At 42.5% G+C, this 20,912-nt stretch overlaps 1 protein-coding gene across 7 annotated transcripts in view; it reads right to left on the bottom strand.

Moving 5' to 3' along the window:
• MAPK10 (mitogen-activated protein kinase 10) overlaps positions 1–20,912 on the bottom strand; it is a 203,025-nt gene that overhangs the window by 139,082 nt on the left and 43,031 nt on the right. For 2 of the 7 annotated variants that reach the window (XM_029077201.2, XM_029077199.2), the window contains exons 1-2: positions 14,145–14,510; positions 7,695–7,806 (exon numbers count right to left, since the gene is read on the bottom strand). Coding sequence is in view for 2 of the 7 variants with exons in the window: in XM_029077197.2 (XP_028933030.1) it covers positions 14,145–14,147 (3 nt within the window). In the remaining 5 variants the exon portion in view is untranslated. Of the gene's footprint in view, positions 1–5,688; positions 5,762–7,694; positions 7,807–13,782; positions 13,855–14,144; positions 14,526–20,912 lie in introns of those variants that run through there. The other 5 variants (XM_029077200.2, XM_029077197.2, XM_029077204.2 and 2 more) reach the window with 5 other exon arrangements.

Below are 20,912 nucleotides of genomic sequence, written 5' to 3'. Positions count from 1 at the left end.
GTGTGCAGACTGGGTTTTAGCAAGCAATCAGCGAGGTAAGGAAAGAGGGGGCAAGCTGCTTTAAAGCCAATGGTAAAGAGTTTCTGTTTGACGTGGAGGTGGATGAGCAGCCACTAGAGATTTCTGAAGAGTGTGGCGATGTGGATGGAATTTGTTTTTTAGAAAATTGATCCAGGCAGAAGAGTGAATTATGTACTGGAGTGGGGAGAGATGGGAGGCAGGGAGGTCAGAGCTAAATGCCATCAGATTGTCATTGTCACATCTCAAATGGAACATGGATTTGCTGTTGCTGAATCGATTCGGAAGGCTTTTGTCCCTGTTTTTAATGGCAGTTCAATTTAACACCGAAAGCCTTCTCAAGGCAACATTAGAAAGAATAATCGGATTAATTTTAAATAACTACCATAAATCAAGCAATCATGATTCCATAAAACTCTGCCCCGATAGACGACTAAACTCACCCAAAATTAATGGGAAGAGTTAAATCACATTATCATTTCCTACTGAGCAATGAAAAACTATTTAAGGGGAAGATCAAAGATTCAGTTTGCAGATCTGAACAACAGTGGGATGATTTTCACATAGTCTTGGCTTTAATAGTCTCTTTCTTGCATTCGCTGCTTACGTCTCTGACGGCTATCTATACTGAAGGATGAAAGCCACCTACACAGCCAGTTAGGGAAGGGAATTGGGAGCATTGGAGAAGAAGGAGGGCCTTTCAACTCCCTTTCCTCACTTTTCCCAATATCTTGCCTCTGCTGGGATCCCAGTCTCCCTAGCCCTCAGCTTTGACTACCCAGCACCCAAGCAGAGCGCCTAGAGAAACTGCTAATTGATTCATTCATTCATTCAATCATATTTATTGAACACAATGTGTGCAGAGCACTGTAGTAAGCACTTGGGAAAATACAATAAATGGACACATTTCCTACCCATAACAAGATTACAGTTTAGAGGGAGAAAATTATTCCTTGACCCCAACGTGAGGGCTAATAAAGGAAGCAGCATGGCTTAGTGGGTAGTGCACAGGCCTGGAAGTCAGAAGTCCCTAGGTTCTAATCCTGGCTCCGCTGTGTGTCTGCTGAGTGACCTTGGCTAAGTCCCTTCAGTACTTTAGCCCTCGGTTACCTCATCTGTAAAATGGGGATGAAAACTGTGAGCCCCATGAGGGACAATATGATCACCTTGTATCCCCCCAGTGCTTTGCACACAGTAAGTGCTTTTTTTTTTTTTAAGGGAAGCAGCATGGCTCAGTGGAAAGAGCCCGGGCTTGGGAGTCACAGGTCATGGGTTTGAATCTCTGCTCTGCCACTTGTCAGCTGTGTGACTGTGGGCAAGTCACTTCACTTCTCTGTGCCTCAGTTCCCTCATCTGTAAAATGGGGATGAAGACTGTGAGCTTCATGTGGGACAACCTGATTACCCTGTATCTACCCCAGCGCTTAGAATAGTGCTCTGCACATAGTAAGTGCTTAACAAATACCAACATTATTATTATTACAAGCATAGGCACAAGAGACAGAAAGGAAGATCCAGTGATGGGATGGAAAAAGCAAATGAGTGAACCACAGCAAAATGATTTCTGAATGGCACTGTGAACAATTCCTATTGCAGAATGAGGAGGCATCAATTAGGGAAGAATTAATCCAGGATCAGAAGTCGGAAGGTAACCCTGGGTGGAAGTCATGGTGAGAGAGTTGCATCTAATATCCTAAGGGAAGACGAGAGTTCAATAGGATAAAGAAAATGAACTTGAGGAGATCAAATATTTACTGTGGGGCTAGATTACAGGAAGTTCAAGAGGAAATGCTCAAGGTTTTTTGTTTTATGGTATTTGTTAAGTGCTTACTATGTGCAGAGCCCTGTTCTAAGCGCTGGGGTAGATACAGGGTAATCAGGTTGTCCCACGTGAGGCTCACAGTCTTAATCCCCATTTTACAGAAGAGGTAACTGAGGCATAGAGAAGTGAAGTGACTTGCCAAGATTACACAGCCGAAAAGTGATGGAGCCAGGACTAGATGCCAGGTCCTTTTGACTCCCAGGCCATGCTGCTGCTTGTTTTGGGCAGGGAATGTGTCTACCAACTCTGTTATATTGTACTTTCCCAAGAGCTTAGTCCTGTGCTCTGCCCATAGTAAGTACTCAATAAATACGACTGATTGATTAGAGTCCAAGAGAGTTGGTTGTTTTTCAGAAAGACATTTCTGCAGACTAAGAACAGAACACAGGAGTATCAAGAAGAGTAACAAAATTCCACACTGGTTGAACACAAAACAAGACAGAGGACTCAAAAGCAGAATGGGAAAGCAACCAAGTGTGGAAATTTTGACCAGGTCAATAAATGGGTATTGAAAAATAGGATTGTGAAAAAATGTTATAAGCTAGGAGTTTGCAGCTAACAGGAGGAATAACAAAATTCTTTAATTATATTAGGCAAAAGAGGACATCAGAGGAAAATGTCACCCAAGACCAGGCACAAAAACTGATAACTAAAGGACATGAAAAGCCAATTGTGTGGCTTCTTTGTCTTTTTTTTTTGGTACTTGTTGAGTACTTTATGTGCCAGGCACTATATTATGCTCTAGGGTAGACATAAGCTAATCAGGTTGGAAACACTCTATGTTCAACATGGGGTTCAGTCTCAATCACCATTTTACAGATGAAATAACTGAGGCCCAGAAAATTGAAGTGACTTGTCCAAGGTCACACAGCAGACAAAGGGCATTGTCAGTATTAGAACCCAGATCTGAGTTCTAGGCCGGTGTTGTATCCACTAGGCCATGCTGCTTCTAAGAATATCAAACGTGAACCATTGACCAGAAGCAAGACCTACTTCTGAAAGTTGGTAAGTCAAACCAGAATAGGGGGCAATTAGATAATGTCTAAAAAAAAAACTGGATTTGTTTAAACTAGAGCTCAAGGATTCAGAAAATGTTACCACAGAGTCATGAGCCACTAATTCTGAGAACTTGTATAGGGTTCTCAGAGGGATCCCTTGTAGAAGGATCAAGAGCAAATGTTAAGCCCAATTAAAAAAATGAAAAAGACAATGATCATGGTCATCACAGATGAGCCATTTGGAAACAAATCATCAAAAAGTTTGTTTACAGTCACTAGAAGGGAATAAGTAAGTAACCCCCAGTTCTACTCTAATGAATGTTTTCACTCCATTCTTTGGCTGGAAGCCTGTTTAGGGTTTAGGGACATTCTTCCTACAAAACAAACCTATTTGGAAACAGCTTTGAAAAGAATGATTTGTGTGCATGTTTTTAAATTGTATTTATAAACCACTTAGTATGTGCCAAGTATTCTTCTAAGCCCAGCATTTAGAACAGTGCTTGACACATAGAGTAAGCACTCCAGAGATACCATCATTATCATTATTACTGGGGTAGATACAAGTTAATCAAGTTGGACACAGTTCCTGTCCCACATGGGGCTCACAGTCTAAGTAGGAAGGTGGACAGGTATTGAATCCCCATTTTGCAGACGAGGAAACTGAAACCCAGAGAAATTATGTGACATCCCACAGCACTAAGTGACAAAGCTGGGCTTAGAACCCAAGTCCTCTGACTCCACACCCATGTTCTTTCCACTAGGTCATCCTACTTTGCTTTAGTACATTGCTGTACACTCAGTAAGCACCAATAAATATTGATGGAAAGGGGAGTTATCAGTTGTTGGAGTTATCAGTTGCTTGAGGTTAATATAGATATTGCATCCAGTATTGTCTCCTCAAATATCCTCCTGGACTAGTGCCATAAAATATCTTAATCTCCAAATATACATAATCAATCATCTGTATTTATTGACCACCAACTGTAGGCAGGGAGCATACTAAGCACTCTGGGGGGTACAATAAACAGAGTAAGCAGACCTCAATGCTGTCCTCAAGGAGCTCTGAAATATATGTCCATCTAAGTTAGAAATGATATGAAATCGGGAAGTTGGTCATTAACACTTGAGAAAACAGGAATAAAATTCTAAGTGACCTCAATCTGGCAGGTACATAATCTGAAAATCATGACTGAAGGTCAGTGGAAACAAGTGCACAGGCATAAGCCTGACTAAGACAGCCAGAACAACCCTGAATCCAATTTGGAGAAAGCCTCCCTAAATTCAAGCCCAAAATAAAACCGTATGGGGGTTATAAACACCTAAGAATCAAACATCGAACTGGGATGCACCATGAACATCCGCCACTTGTCTGTTGTATGATCTGGGGCAAGTCACTTCTCTTCTTTGTGCTTCAGTTACCTCATTTGCCAAATAATAATAACAACAACGTTGGTATTTGTTAAGTGCTTACTATGTGCCGAGCACTGTTCTAAGCGCTGGGGTAGATACAGGGTTATCAGGTTGTCCCACGTGAGGCTCACAGTCTTCATCCCATTTTACAGATAAGGGAACTGAGGCCCAGAGAAGTGAAGTGACTTGCCCCCAGTCACACAGCTGACAAGTGGCAGAGCTGGGATTTGAACCCATGACCTCTGGCTTCCAAGCCATGCTCTTTCCACTGAGCCACGCTGCTTGTGGGACAGGGACCATGTCCAACCCAATTTGCTTATATCCACCCCAGCGCTTAGTACAGTGCCTGGAACATAGTGCTAATAAATGCCATTATTATTATCATCATTATTATTATTAGTCTCTATCTGTTGCCGAATTGTACATTCCAAGTGCCTAGTACAGTGCTCTGCACATAGTAAGCACTCAATAAATACCTTTGAATGAATATATTCATAGAAGTAGCAGCAGTGTGGCCTACTGGAAAGAGCATGGTTCTGGGAGTTGCAGGGTCTGGGTTCTAATCCTTGCTCTACCACTTGCTTGATTTGTGACTTTGGGCAATTCACTTAACTTCTCTATACCTGTTTCCTCATCTATAAAATGAGCCAATCAATTAAATAATGGTATTTATTGAGCACTTACTATGTACTAAGCACTTGGAAGAGTATAACAGAGTTGGTAAACAGGTTCCCTTTCACAAGGACCTTACAATATGTGGTCTTCTTCCCACTTAGACTGTGAGCTCCAGGGATTATACCCAACTTGATTATTTTGTATCTTTCCCAGCACTTAGTACAGTGCTTGGCACATAATAGACACTTTAGTATCACTATCATTACTATTAAACATGACTTGCAAGATCCTTTGATGAATGTCTTCTCTGATCAGACGCAAACCAACTAAGTGTACTCATTGCCACTGGAACACGGCAAAACCGGAGAGGGCTCAAAACAGAGCCAACAATATGAATCAAGGAATGGAAAATAGGTCCTCTGAGGAAAGGTTAAGGGAATTTAAGGTCTTTACCCAAAAGCCCACCTGTGGCCCTAGATATAGGCCTATAATTGGCCCCCTGTGAAAAAAACGTCCATTGCTTCATTTAGTTTTTCAGGAGTTAAATGTAACGAATTGGTCAGGATTTTCTTTCAAAGAATCCCCAAGTCTGCTCCTCAAAAGTATGGGGATGCAGCTCCCTGCAAAGTTCATTTTTTAAAACGCACTTGAGTTAGGATGCTAAAAGTGGTAGAATTTGAAAAATGGTGGTCTTTCAGCCTTTGAAGGAGGCACAAATGATGAAGCAAAAAAGCCTATGAAAGGTTCACAGCAACAACAAAAGATACCTGTACCCATTGGAGAGACAAGTTTCCAAAACCTTGGAAATGGGTTCCTATAACCTCACCTCCTCTGTTGTAAATTGGAGGTGGAAGTGGAAATGTGATCAGTCTTGGTCATCCCAGTTCTGTGCCAACACCCTGAAAGGAGCCCGCCGTTAAATTAGTGAAAAATCTGCATCCTTCAAAACCACTGTAAAAAAACTTCTTGGCTGTCTGCTCTTTTGTGACTATCTTCAAAATAAAGCAAAGCGGCAGCACATTAAAGCAACATCACAGATTCATCACAAATCCCCAGAAGACAAACAATTCCCAATTTAAGGCAGTCTCACCCTCTCCATATACCTGTATATTACCACTGTGCACAGTTTATTTAATATAAGTTTTCACTAAGTCCCAGCACACTGACTTCTTGCTCTAAGTGCTGCGAATGCACACATTACTTTCTAAAAACAAGCTGCCAAGTTAACGCAGCCCCAGATTTGACATCGTTAAACCTGGCCACAAAGCAGAATTCTCCACGGCCCCACAAAACATATTAAGAACTTCCCCAAATTTCAGATGTGCAGAACTACAGGGAAAACACAGTAAACAAATCATTTATCATGTACCTCACTCTAGGACTCGAATGCCATGGTGGATTGCCTATGGAGTCTAAGTTCTCCTAATCAGCCTTATCTCAAGTGTCACACTTAGCTTCATGGAATTGCCATGGAAGCTAAAGGGTTTGTATAACCATCCTCTTGCCTATGGATCAAAAAGGAAATTCTACATAAAGATTCATGTGGGCATTCAGAATTCTCCAGAGTTTACAATCAGATTAGAGGGAATCCATAAATCAGAAACTAGGAGTTGCTCATTTTTTGAGCAGTCCGCTCTCTGTGAAGATAAGCCTATTTGATGTGGGGAGGGAATTCTGAGGGTAGAAAAATCAACACAGAACGGGCCTAACACTAAACTTCTACCTGATGCTGGTGAAAGAGTTCACTGGGCAAACAAGATTAGTGGTTTTGCAGTGAGGGCAACAATAATGGCATTTTTAAGTGCTTCCTTTTATGCCAAAGCACCATGTTAAGCTCCAGGATAGATACAAAAAAATCAAATCAGACTCAGTTTCTGTCACAGAAGGGGCTCACCAGTTAAGTGGGAAGTGCTGGGGTCTTAATTTCCATTATTACAGACTGAGAAAACTGAGCCTGCAAGAAGTTAAATGACTTCTCCAAGATGAAACAGCAGGTCAGTGACGGAGCTGGAACTAGAGACTGACAGAGCTGGAACTAAAGTTATTTGCTCCATGAAATAAATGCAGAGGAGGGACTGAACATTAGCTCAATGGAGCTTCTTGAAAAAAAGTTAATCCTTGACTAGACTAGCATGTTTCTCCAAGATATTAGGCCCAGATTATAATCAATTGATTGTATTTATTGAGTTCTTACTGTGTGCAGAGCACTGTACTAAGCTCTTAGAAGAGTACAATGTAGAAGCAGCATGGTCTAGTGGATAGAGCAAGGGCTTGGGAGTCAGAAGGACCGGGATTCTAATAGCTCCACCACTAGTCTGTTGTGTAGCCTTGGGCAAGTTACTTCACTTCTCTGGACCCCAGTTACCTCATCTGTAAAATGAGGATGAAGACTGTGAGCCTCATGTGGAACAGCGATTCTGTCCAGCTTGATTAGCTTGTATCTACCCCCAGGGCTTAGAACAGGGCTTGACACATAGTAAGTGCTTAATGAATGCCATCATCATCACCATCATCAATCCAATAGTAAAACAGACACATTCCCTCTGCAATCTCTCCTACACTCACTTGCTACTGACTTGGGTGACCAGCAAACATCGCATTTTTTGATGGAAAAAAAAGTGTGTACCTTGAAAATGTATAACCTAAGAACCTTTTTAACCATACTAAAAGGAAGCAATCCCCTGAAATGATTATGAGTGACTCTCTTGAATTGAACTCCTCAGATTCATACTTAATATAGACCAAATAACCTTCCAACTTGAAGGACTTATCACATCTAGATAATCACCAGTCTCCTAAGAGAATGAAAATTCAAAAATTTTGGCAACTCACCACTGCTCTGTCTTGTCTATCAGAAATGGGTCTAAGCAGTCAACTTCATGCCTGTGTGGGCATAGTGGGAATTTGATTCAGTCCTGTCTGATGGATGTTGCTAATCCTAGCCCTAGACCCAAAGACAAAAGGACATAATGACTTGGTTTCATTGTTCAACAAATATACATTGAAATTTTACAAAAGACAAAATGAAAAACCATTAAGCTAACATCGACTCCAACTGTAGCCGTCATTTCCCAGTAACACCAGCACTTCAGGATCTCCTGTGAGAGCTTTCTATAAGGGAAAAATTTCACCAACAAAGGAAGAAAACAATATTTCTAGCTGCTTTGGAATTAAGACCCACTCTTAACATAAGCATTTCTGTTTGGACCAGCCCCATCCTCCATTAAAGTGCTATTTCCTTGTGGGCTGGGTATTATAAGAACAACAACAACTGGTATTTGTTAAGCACTTCTTGTGTCCATTCATTCATTCATTTAATCATATTTATAGAGTGCTTACCATGTGCAGAGCTTGGGAGAATACAACAATAATATTACTCTGCATCAAGCATTATACTAAGCACTAAGAATACAATATAATCAAGCCAGATAAAGTCCCTGGTCCCCATGGGGCTCACAGTCTAAGTAGGAGATGAGAACAGGTATTGAATCCCCGTTTTACAGATGAGAAAACTGATACAGAGAAGTTAAGCAACTTGCCCAAGGTCACACAGCAGGCAATTAGCGGTGTTGAGATTAGAATCTAGGTCCTTTGAGTCCCAGATACAAGTGTTTTCCTCTATACAGTGCTTATTCACAGTCTCTTTAGTTCTCATAAATATATGTCCACTTAATTTATTTTTGGCAATGGGGTCAACATATTCATGTTTCTCTCTCCCATTCAAGTATAAGCTCCTTGTGGGCAGGGAAATGTGCCACTTTGTTTTTCTGTACTACACGTGTCTACTCCAGTGAACTTCACCAAATGGGCCCTCAATAAATGTTTTTACTACCACTTCCATTGTACTTTTCCAAATGTTTAGTTCACTGCACTGCCCCAGTAAATGTTCAACAAATACCATTTCTGCTACTTCAAAAAGTGTTGGACTAAAAGACAATCTGTGAATAATTTTAAACAGATTTTGGTCTACAACATGAATTGACTCAGGCCATGAAAATGGACATTTATTGATGTTACGCCTACTCTTCCTCTTGAAGTGTAAGTCTCAGCATTGCCCTGAGAGCAGATTCTCCAGGAAAATAAAACTAGCAAGAGAAGGCAAGTGAAGTGTGGCTAATTCCTTTTATGGCTTCTGCCTGATTTTCTGTGAGCCCCTCCTAATTTCTTTTAGACTTCAGACTGGCCTAAGGTTTCGGGAGTTTGGGAGTTTTTTTATAGTATTTGTTAAGCTCTTTGTTAAGAAGCTGCATGGCCTAGTGGATAGGGCATGAGGCCAGGAATGGCTAGTGATTAATTTGCATCTACCCAGCACTTAGTTCAGTGCCTGGCACATAGTTAAGCACTTAAATACCATAAAAAAGTACTATGTGCCAGGCACTGTCCCAAGCACTGGGGCAGATACAAGCTAATCGGGTTGGGCACAGTCCATGTCCACACATGGGGCTCACAGACTTAATCTCCATTTTACAGATGAGCTAACTGAGGCACAGAGAAGTTAAATGACTTGCCCAACATCACACAGCAGACAAGTGGAAAAACTGGCATGAAAAGCCAGGTCCTCTGGAATAGGCCCATGTTCTATCCACTAGGTCATGCTGTTTCTCATCCACAGTACCATGCTGCTGTGGTTGTTTAATAACTTGTGTGGGGGAGGTGACACGAAATTAAGTGCTCAGTGAACCCTAACTTTTAAGCTGTATCAACCTACTTGCGGAACTTCCTGCCTCCTGTCTCTCCCCACTCCAGTCCATACTTCACTCTGCTGCCTGAATTATTTTTCTACAAAAACGTTCAGGCCATGTTTCCCCACTCCTCAAGAACCTCCAGTAGCTACTCAACCAGCCACTCATCAATGGAAACTCCTTACCATTGGCTTTAAAGTACTTAATCAGCTCACCCCCTCCTCTCTTACCTCTCTGCTCTCCTACTACAACGCATTTCTCACTTTTTTTAAACCAATTTACTCACTGTACCTCAATATCATCTATCATTGCTCTGACTTCTTTCCGACACTCTGCCTCTTGCCTGGAACTCCCTCCCCTTTTGTATAGACAGACGGCCACCCTCCCCTCCTTCAAAACCTTATTAAAAATCACATCTCTAAGAGGCCTTCCCCAAATAAGACCTCTTTTCCCCTACTCCCTCGCTTTCTATCTCACCTATACCTTTAGATCTGTACCCTTCAAGCACTTGATATTCACCACACCCTCAGTTCCAAAAGCCCTTATGTACACACCTATAATTAATTTATTTTAATGTCTGTTTCCCTCTCTAGACTGTAAGCTCTCGTGGTGAGAAGACACGTCAACTCTATTGTACACTTCCAAGCACTTATTACAGTGCTCTCAGCACAGTAATTGCTCAATAAATACTACTGACTGATTAATTGAGACTTGCCAGAAGTCACACAGAATACTGGTGGCAGAGGTAGAATCCAAGTCTCCTGACTTCTGATCTAATGTTCACTGCTCTAGTCCTCCCTAAGTTGGATTTCTGGACATGAAATGGGAGGTTTATTAAGCACGCAGGGATTCACAGCCAGGAGGGAGTTAGTCTGGCCTCTTCTGAATTCAAACTCCTCATCAGAACATCAAGACACCAGAAGACAGTCATTTTTCTGGTCCTGGGACTGGTTTCTCTAAAGTTTAGGTATTCCTGGGGCTGTCTTTTAGCTTCCAAAAGGAATCCCTACTAAACAAATATCTGCAATTTAGAGTGTAACCTCCTTGTGAGCAGGCGATAGATGCCCAAGACCCATTGCACTTTCCCAAGCATTTAGTCCAGTGCAATCCCCCAGTGGGTGCTCAAACATCATTTCTATGACTATGAAGTCAACCAACCGAACTTTCAGATAGAAATTTACACCTCCCTCCCCTAACAAGCCACCCTTCCCAGAGAACAGATCCATTTCAGAAAAATCACTGCAATTAGAGTAAATGGCATGGTCTCTCTAAACATCAATATACAGCATCCTCTTTTAACTGCATCAGCACCTCGGTGTCTCTTACAGACCTTTGGAATATAACAGAACAAATGCATTTTGCTTTCTGCTACTAGTAAGCTTTTTTTTAAATTTCACTGGACTGCTTTTCTGAGCAACTATCTTTCCCATAAGCCTCTGGTTCTTCGGATGAAGCTATATAAGGAAATAGGTATGGGGGAAGAGCAGGTGTGGCTTGGGTATTTGGGGGAGGAGATGGCTTGCATCACTGATTTGTTTTCTGTTAGGGCACCTGCCAATTCCCTTGGGTTTTCCTGTTGCTTGCAGAACTATGCCAGTGTCCAGCAAAAGTCCTGAGCAAACCTTTCACTGGAAAGAGTGGGTCTAGATTAGAAAGAACCTTTTCACTCTGTTGGTTTCTGCCTGATTTAGTGAAGTCTCTGTGATTCAAGTCTGCTCCTCTGGTGTTTTAATGAAGTAGCCATATGATCATTAGATTTTAGTGAAAAGTAGCATGGCCTAGTGGATAGAGCATGGGCCAGGAAGTCAGAGGAGCTGGGTTCTAATCCCAGCTCTCCCATTTGTCTGCTGTGTGACCTTGGGCCATCCTCTTAACTTCTCTGAAAATGAGGATTGAGACTGTGAGCCCTAAGTGGGCCAGGGACTGTGTCCAACCTGATTACCTTGTATCTAACCCAGCACTTAGAGCAATGCCTGACACAGAGCATGTGCATAATTATTATTATCATTATTATATGTTAGTACTCAGTAACTTCACTGGAACCTCTAGAGCAGAAGGCATGACATCAGGAGAGGAGGGCCGCAGAGATGGAGAAAATATGCCCCCTACTCTTAATAATCGAAGAACAGCACTGGTCTTCTCGAACAGGATAAGGACTGGGTTGAGCCAACTTCCTAGGAATCCTTTCCATTTTCAGTGGACTTCAACACTGAAACCCTAATTAGGATTGGAGATGCATATTTTTCAATATTGGGGTGTCTTCATTCCTACCCATTTGCCTCTAAACTCCTACAGCTCTGGGCATTCTTTAAAGATACACTGACAGGGGTCTCGTATGTTTCTCATATTGTATTGCAAAAAAACCCAAAACAACAACATGTCATTCAGCAAATAACAGCAGCCTGGATCAGTCTGCAGCTTGTTTCCCTCTTGAATATCATCGACCATGTACCACGTACCATTAAATAATAATGGCTGCGGACGTGCCAGACAATGACAGCAAACACACATTCAACCCTCTGGGATCTCCTCAGAAACAGCCCCTTCCGGCACAGACGTGCACACACGCACCTTCTCCAGAACAGAAATATTTTGTGCCATGCAAGCATCCAGCCAGCGGCTGCTGATTTTTCCAACCTACTTGCCTTCTTCTTCTCTCTCCCTGGAAGAATTGAGTTAAAAAAAAAAAAAAACCCAAAAAAAGCACCTCGAATGTCAGGGTTTCATAAAAACCACCAGGTCTTGTCAAATGAAACCTTATTTAAGGCAGCAAATCTGCAAGTCTGAGATGGAGGGTTGTGGGGGGAACGTGTACTCTCCCAAGTGCTTAGTACAGTGCTTTGCGCACAGAAAGTCCTCAATAAATATGATTGAATGAATGAGACAGTTTCCTGAAGCCAAAGCACCTGGGTCATTGCTTTTGTTTTTCAGAGGGAGGGAGGAGAAAGGGAGAGAGAGAAAACAGTGGCTCTTGCCCATTAAATTAGCCAGGAGGACTTGGGACGACATTACAAACAGAATGTAAGCCCAAGCAGCTGAGTGAAACGAGGACAACTGAAACCATAGCCTTCTGCGGGAATTCCAAGGTCCTGAAGTAGAACCGGATTTTAGTTAACACCCCCACCCTCCTGGCTTCAAAGGGTTGGAATCTAATTTGTGTGTGTGTGTGTATGTTTGTGTGGTTTACACAACCCTGCATGATGCCCTCCGAGAGTTGCTCTACCTTTAGGCCATTATCTCAACCGTTGTATTTTCTGAGATGCCTCATAGGACTATTGCCAGGACCCAAAAACCAAAATCTTCAGCTGCAGGTGAAGGAAAGCCAGGATCTTGGTCTGAGAGTGAGGATAACGGCTTTAAAATCTACCCCTTCTCTGGACTTCTCCCTGCACTGTGTCCTCTAACACCTGCCTGGACCTTTTGCAAAAGTTACGGGCAACAAACCGGAGGGAGAAAGAACTGCAATAGAGACCCAGGCAGTTTATGCAGCAAAGAGAGCTTATGTCAATAACCTTCCGATCCCTCATTCATTTAATCGTATTTATTGAGGGTTTGTTATGTGCAGAGCACTGTATTAAGCACTTGGGGAGTACAGTCTAACAATAAATAGACATATTCCCAGCCCACAGTGAGCTTACAGTCTAGAGGGGATCTACACTCCAGATTAAAACCCCTCAAAATGTCATCAGGCATTCCTGTTAAGATTTCTCTTATGTAGGAAGAAAGTGCTTTTAAAATAAAAATCCTTTCTCCCCACAAACAAAATTAGATATCTTCACAGCATTGCCTTTAATCCTTTTCCAATATCCAGGGGCTGGAGTGTCTGAGGATTTTCCAGCAAAACCCCATTGATTCTGCTGCAGTCAAAACCGAATGCTGGTTTCTTCTGGCTTGTGCTACTGGCTACCACTTAACAGACCTATATTTTGCCCTGAAGAGAGCTTTGACATTGCCATGAGGAACAGAACCCTGCATTGACAACTCCGTTTGCTGTACCTGAATGACTTTCATAAAGAGACACCTCCATCCCCTTTCCCCCCACAGCCCCACTAGGCCAATTCGTTCCCTCAACCCCTCTCTTTGCCCCATCCCAGATTCCCTCCCAAGACCCACATCAGTAGTTTCTGTCAATGATCAAAAATGATCTTTTTACCATCTGCCTCGTTTCAAAGGAAAACAGACAGAGATTTTTTTTCTCTTTTGCAGTCACATATATCAAGTAATAAATGGTCAGGTACCTGAGAATTGAATTTAAAGCCAACGGTCATTTCTGAGGCAAACACAGCAGTTTTGAAGATGAGGCTGAGGTTGGCATTTCTGTTTACATGCACCAGCTGTTCCAGCACAATCAACCCAGCCCGCACTGGAGTTCTGCATTGGTCCAAAGAGCCACCGTTCCCAAGAGCCTTCCTCCATCTCTTCCCCCCAACCAAAAAGAATCGCTTTTACACACCCGAGTATTCTCTTCTGGCCACAGAGATGTGGAAAACTGCTGTCGTCTCGCCGTCCTGCCACTTCATTGACCCAATGGGTCCCCCTCCCCAAAGATCGGTTTTTTCCCCTCCCCCGCCCCCAACCTGATCAGGATCTAGTCACCTACCATTCCGTTCCTGACAGCTCAGCTCCTGGCTCGCAAATGACTCCTAAAAGCCGTTGTCTCTATTTGCTGGTCCTGGGCCACATTCCGAACCAGGATGAGGAAGAGGCGCTCCGAGAGGAGGGAATGTCTAGAATTAAAGATGGACAGGTGATTTCCAGGAAATCCGATTTTTTTAATTACTTAAGCCTCTAGGAGTGAAGAGGGATGGGGAGGAATAACAAAAGAGGGGGGAAAAAAGAAAAAAGGAAGGCTTATGACAAGCACCCCCCCATAAAAATAAAAGGGGGGGTGTCTTGCTGAATCACCCTCTTTCACTGCATGGAAACCATTGTGCAGCGTGATGCTGGCTGTACCATTGTGGAACCGACCAGAGGAGACACACAGAGGGCTTGGGGAATGGGGTTGCTATGGCAACTGAGAGGAGCACGTGTGACGTCAAAGCCCATGGAGGTCTCAGGAGGGGTGGGAGGAGTTGAGAGAACGCTAGAGACAGAGCTAGACTGAGAGAGAGAAAGATAGACAGAGACAGAACGAAAGAGATGAGTCAAATCCACAGCTCCAGTTCTACTGAATCTCTTGGAGGAGCAGAACGGGACAAGATGTGAAGGAATCGCATTCTGAGAAGCCGGACCAGTAACCTAGTGGATAGGGTACAGGCCTGGGAGTCAGAAGGATCTGTGTTCTAATTTTGGCTCCACCACTTCTCTGCTGTATAACCTTCAGCTAGTCACTTCTCTGGGCCTCAGTTCCCTTATGCCTCACCAGAGCGGCCTCACCACTTAAAATCCAGTCAGCCTTTGGGCTCAGTTGAGCAGAGAGAGAGAGAGAAGGTGTCGGCCCACAGAAGCAGGGTACTGTCAGAGAAGGGGACGTGGTGGATTTGGAAAAGAGATCTTACTTACACAGAGTGGGCCTAGAGAGGATATTTTTAGGTCTGGCTCTCGTAAAAACTCTCAATTCTAACAACAACGATAGTATTCCTGATTAAACGATTGCTATATATCAAACCCTGTACCAAACCTTGAGGTAAACACAAGATAATCTGGTTGGAGACAGTCTCTGTACCAATGGAACTCATAGCCTAACTAGATGAGAGTAGGATTTAATCCCCATTTTACAGATGAGGCAACTAAGACACCGAGAAGTTTAAATGACTTGCCTAAATTCATGCAATAGTATTTATTGAGCGCTTACTATGTGCAAAGCACTGTACTAAGCGCTTGGAATGTACAAATCGGTAACAGACAGAGACAGTCCCTGCCCTGTGATGGGCTTACAGTGTTCTCACCTGACTTCACTACTCTCCTAAAAGAACCCAGCCCGCATACTTCGCTCCTCCATCACAGTAGGCAAGTGGCAGAGGCAAGATTAGAAGCCAGGTTCTCTAACTCCCAAGCCCTACTTCCTCTAGGTTGAAACCAGAGCACAGGCCATTCTGGCAAAGGAGAATGGGCTTTGAATGCTAGTAGATGAGTGGAAAGAGACGGGGTCCTGCCTCCATCACTTGTCTGCTGTGTGACCTCGGGCAAGTCACTTCATTTCTCTGTGTCCCAGCTACCTCATCTGTAAAATGTTGATGAAGACCACAAACCCTATGTGGGACAGGGACCGTGTCCAATCCGATTGTTGTATATCTAACCCAATGCTTAAAACAGTGCCTGGCACATAGTACATGCTTAACAAATACCAATACCACAGTTATTATTATCATTGTAATATCTTTACATTTTCTAGGCAGTAAAGTTCACAGAACAAGGACAAATCCATCCATTTCAAGGAATCCTTACAGTGCTTGGCACATAGTAAGCACTTAAATACCACAATTATTATTATTGTTGTCTGGGGAATACAGATGTAGGCCAAATCTTTGAGCATTTGTTCCTCTTATTATTATTATGATATTTGTTATGCATTTACTATGCTCCAAGTATTGTTCTAAGTGCTGGGGTACATACAAGCTATTCAGTTTGGAGACAGTCTCTGTCCCACGTGAGGCTCACAATCTAGGTAGGAGGGAGAAGAAACTGAGGCACAGAGTAGTAATGTGATTTGCCCAAGGTCACCCATCAAGCAATTGGCAGAGCTGGGATTAGAACCTAGGTCCTGTAACACCTATGCTCTTTCCATTAGGCCATGCTGCTCCTCCTACCGTTCTAACTACTGAGAACCAAATTACCACAAAACATAAAATAGTTTTGATCAGTTGATGATCTGATTCCTTGGCCTCTCTTCAAAGCTGGTGTAGTTGTATTGGGAGATGCTGCAGTTATTTATGCCATTTTTCTTCATGAACCAATATAAAAGGATCATTTTTAAAGTAAATCAAAAATCATTCCAGTATAAGCGTGCACACCAACATATGCAGTAAATTTGACAGATAGAATGAGAACTTAGATCAGTGCCCAGAATGTAGTAAGTGCTTAAATACCATTAAAAAAAGTACCACTGATTGATTGAAGCTGTACGGGTAAACTAACTCTCAGATATCCTGGCTCAGGTGACCATGCATACAGTTTCAGCCTGGATGGTCCAGTTTTCAACCAGTCTTTCCCCTGTCCAATACAAAGGTAGCAGTGGATACCTTGATGCCCTGTATTTTTTTTTTATTTTAGCATCTAACCTGTCTTTGCCTCAGTTCTTGCTGTCAGGTTTTGTGGCTTGGAAGTGCCTTTCAATTTCAATCAATCCTATTGCTCTGGGTGCACAGCACTGTACTAAGCACTTCAGAGAGTACGATAACAGTTGGTAGACAAGTTCCCTGCCCTCAACGAGTGGAGGTAGCTGGGAGAATACAAAGGTTCGGGAGAAAGTGGGGGCCGGGAGGGAAGGGGGTTCAGAGAGCGCCAGAAAAATGCTTTAGATTTGGGCAAACTCATTGTACTGTTGCAAAATGGCACTTGTGACATCATTAGGTTACCCTGTGTTTCCAGAGTAACAATAACAGTGAAATTTGTTAAGCGCTTACTAAAGCAGCAACAAAGACTAGTGGAAAGAGCATGGGCCTGGAAGTCAGAGGACCTGAGTTCTAATTCCCGCTCTAACAATTGCTTGATGCATGACCTCAGGCAAGTCACTCAGTTTCCGCAAATGTAAAATGGGAATTCAATACCTGTTCTCTCTTCTACTTAGAATATGAGCCCCATGTGAGACAGAGACTGTATTCAACTTAATAAACTATCTACCACAGCTCTTAGTGCTTGATGCAGTAAGAACATAAATACAATATTGATAATAGTAATAATAATAAGAAGCTCAACAAATGCCATGATAATAATGTGCCAAGCACTGTATTAAGTGTTGGGTGGATATGAGATAGATAACGCATGTGCCTCCATGTCAGTCGATCCTATTTATTGAGCACTTACTTTGTGCAGAGCACTGGACTGAGCACTTGGGAGAGGACAACACGAGGCACATGTTCCCTGCCCACAATGGGTTATAATCTAGAGGGGGAGACAGACATTATAAATTAATAAATGATGGATATGCACATAAGTAATGTGGGGCTCGGAAGGGGGATGATTAAAGGGAGCAAGTCAGGGCGACGCAAAAGGGAGTGGGAGAAGAAGAAAGGAAGGCCTAGTCAGGGAAGGCCTCTTGGAGGTGATGTGCCTTCTATAAGGCTTTGAAAGGGGGGAGAGTAATTGTCTGCCAGATGTCAGACATGTGAGATGCCTTGTGCATCCATCTGTCTGGTGTCCACCTCATCCGTCAGTGGCCACTCTCATTTGGCCAAAGACTCCTCTGCTTCCCCTCCCACAGTTTTCAGATTCCAAAAGAGATTGACTCAGCCCTTTCAAGTCCACTGGAGCCTCTTTCCCCCAGCTCCGCAGGGCTCCTTCCATCTCTCCCTTCTTGGGACCTGCAATGCCTCGGCAAAAATCAATCAGTCATTCATTCATATTTATCGAGTCTTACTGGGTACAGAGCACAGTACTAAGTGCTTGGCAGAGTACAATATAGCAGAGTTGGAGATACAGTGGAGAAGTAGTGTGGCCTAATGGATAGTGTCTGAGAGTCAGAAGGCCCTCGTTCTAATACCGCCTCCATCATGTGCCTGCTAGGTGACCTTGGGCAAATCATTTAACTTCTGTGTGCCTCAGTAACCTCATCTGCAAAATGGGTATTATGTGGAACAGGGACCATGTCCAACCCAATTATCTTGCAAGTATTTAAATACCACAATTACTGTTTTTATTATTACATTCAAAACCCACCTGGCTAGAAACCTTGGACTTCCTGTCTGTTTTCCCCAGGATCCAGTCTCTAGTCTGGGCCCTAGTCTGAATTTCTGAACTGGTACTGATTCGGTTTCTAGGTGAAAGCAACAGTAGGTGGCTAACTGTTGTGCCTCGTGGAACCAAGATCCTGGAATAGGTGATCTCTTTGTTCCAGTCTGCTAGGATTCCAAGATGACTTAACAGTCAATCAATGGCTTTTAATCAAGCACCTGAGTGCTAGGCACTGTCAAATGCTCTTGGGAGAGTACTACAATAAAAAGATACACAGTCCTGCTCTCAAGCCGCTTATAATTCAATGAGACACACAAAAATTATTTATAGACAGTGAAAGCTGGAGGAAGAACAAAGGAAGCTCATCAGTACAAAACAGCAGAATAAGTGAATGTACAAATAATTAAGAAAGAAAAACATACATACGTTCACATGTGTGTAAAATCAGATTAAAACAGAGTTGAAGACATAGTGAATTGATCAGGGAAGGCTTCCTGGAGGAGATGGGCATTTTGGCAAGAGCTTTAAAGATAGAGTGCTGTGGTCTGGTGGGTTGGGGGTTGGTGAGGGGATGAGTGAAAGGGGAGTTCCAGGAGTATAAATCATATATCATAAATTATTCATTTATTTTAATGTCTGCCTCCCCCCTAGGCTTTAAGATAACTCTGTTGTATTGTTCTCTCTCAAGCGCTTAGGAATAGTGCTCTGCACACAGTAAGCACTCAGTAAATACAATTGATTGATTCACTCATTGATTGAAGAATAACATGAGCTAAGGGTCAGAGACTAGCCATTTGAGAGCAGGATACAATGCAAAGGTGAGTTTAGGGGGAACAAACCATGCAAAATGGGAGTAGCAGGTGACGAGAGCTGAATGTAAGAGAGAATTGATACAGAAGATAATTTACTCAAGGGCAAGTCTATGTAGATAAGTAACGAGATTTAGCCCAGGGAAGCTTTCTTTTTCCACATAGCATTCTTGGTTTCATTATCCCCTTCCAAAACATTCTGTTTCTTTTCTTGAATCCCATTGCCTTTTCACATTGATTACTCTCGCTCATTATCACAGAAAGTGTTTCATTTTCCTGCTTCAATCGGACAGGTTGTAATTAAAAGCACAGGATTTTTTGACACTCTCGACAAGAATTTGTTGTGGGACGTGCAAAAGCAATAACCCAAGAGTCATCAGAAATGCCTGATAAATGACAAGCTAAAAATAGGAATACTCAACTATTAAATTTAACATATAAAATTTCCCCTCTGTGTTCATTTAAAAAAAAAAAATCAAACCACCTCCAGCCATTATGGATATGCATGACAGCAGGATCCTTTCTTGACCTCCACTGAGTGAAATGCACTGTACTGGGCATTTGAGAAGTAAATGATGTTTGGAAATAAATGTCCTTCTCCTCAAACCCGCTCCTGCAGAGATAGCAGCTTACCAACTTGAGTCTCCTCAGTTGTCTCCTACTGAGACCATGAGCCCCATGTGAGACATGGACTGTGTCCACCCTAATTACCTTGTATCTACCCTAGGTCTTAGAACAGTTTTCCACACACAGAAAGCACTTAACAAATATCGTAAAAAAAACCCAAAACAATAGATCCACTAGGCTTAAGTGCACTATACTAAGCACTTTTAAAAGTACAAAAGAAGCATGAAATAGGCTCCCTGCTTACAAAGAGCTTACACTAGGATGGGTGAGAAGGATATAAAAATATTCCCAAACCAGGAATCAGAAATAATAAATTGGGACTGAACCACTGAGCATATACATCTAGATATGTGCTTTAATCAAATGGATCAATGGTATTTATTGGGTGCTTACTGTGTGCAGAGCAGTGTACTAAGGTGCTTGGGAGAGTACAATACAACAGAGTTGGCTAGTTACATTTCCTGACATTTAGTGAGCTTACAGTCTGGGACCAATATTGCGGCAAGCCCTGAAGAACCCAAAGTCACACAGGAAGCATCAGAGAGGCACATGAGATGGCTTCAAAAGCCATTGACTTCAATAGTCTTCAGGGAGCCTCACATTAACAATAACTGTGGTATTTGTTAAGCACTTACTGTGTTCCAGGAATTATACTGAGCACTGAGCTAGATACAATTCAATTAGATCAGACATAATCCCTGTCCCAAATGGGGCTCACATAAGGGGGAGAAAGAACAGGTATTTCATCCCCACTTTATAGGTCAATCAATCTTATTTATTGAGTGCTTCTTGTGTGCAGAGCACTGTACTAAGCACTTAAGTATAATATAATGGAATTGGTAGACACGTTCTATGCACATAACAAATTTCAGTCTAGAGAAAATGAGTCACAGAGAAATTAAGTGACTTGACCAAGGTCACATACCAAGTAAGTGACAGAGCCATTGTTAGAACCCAGGGCTCTTGACTCTAGCCCTCCACAGTGTAAGCTCACTGTAGGCAAGGAATGTGTCTATAAACTCTGATATATTGTACTCTCCCAGACACTTAGTTCATTGGTCTGCACACAGTAAGTGCTCGATAAATACCATTGATTGACT

This window comes from Ornithorhynchus anatinus, chromosome 12, assembly GCF_004115215.2.
Source record: "Ornithorhynchus anatinus isolate Pmale09 chromosome 12, mOrnAna1.pri.v4, whole genome shotgun sequence".
Taxonomy (NCBI): Eukaryota; Metazoa; Chordata; class Mammalia; order Monotremata; family Ornithorhynchidae; genus Ornithorhynchus; species Ornithorhynchus anatinus.
This window is presented reverse-complemented; position numbering and strand designations above follow the sequence as displayed.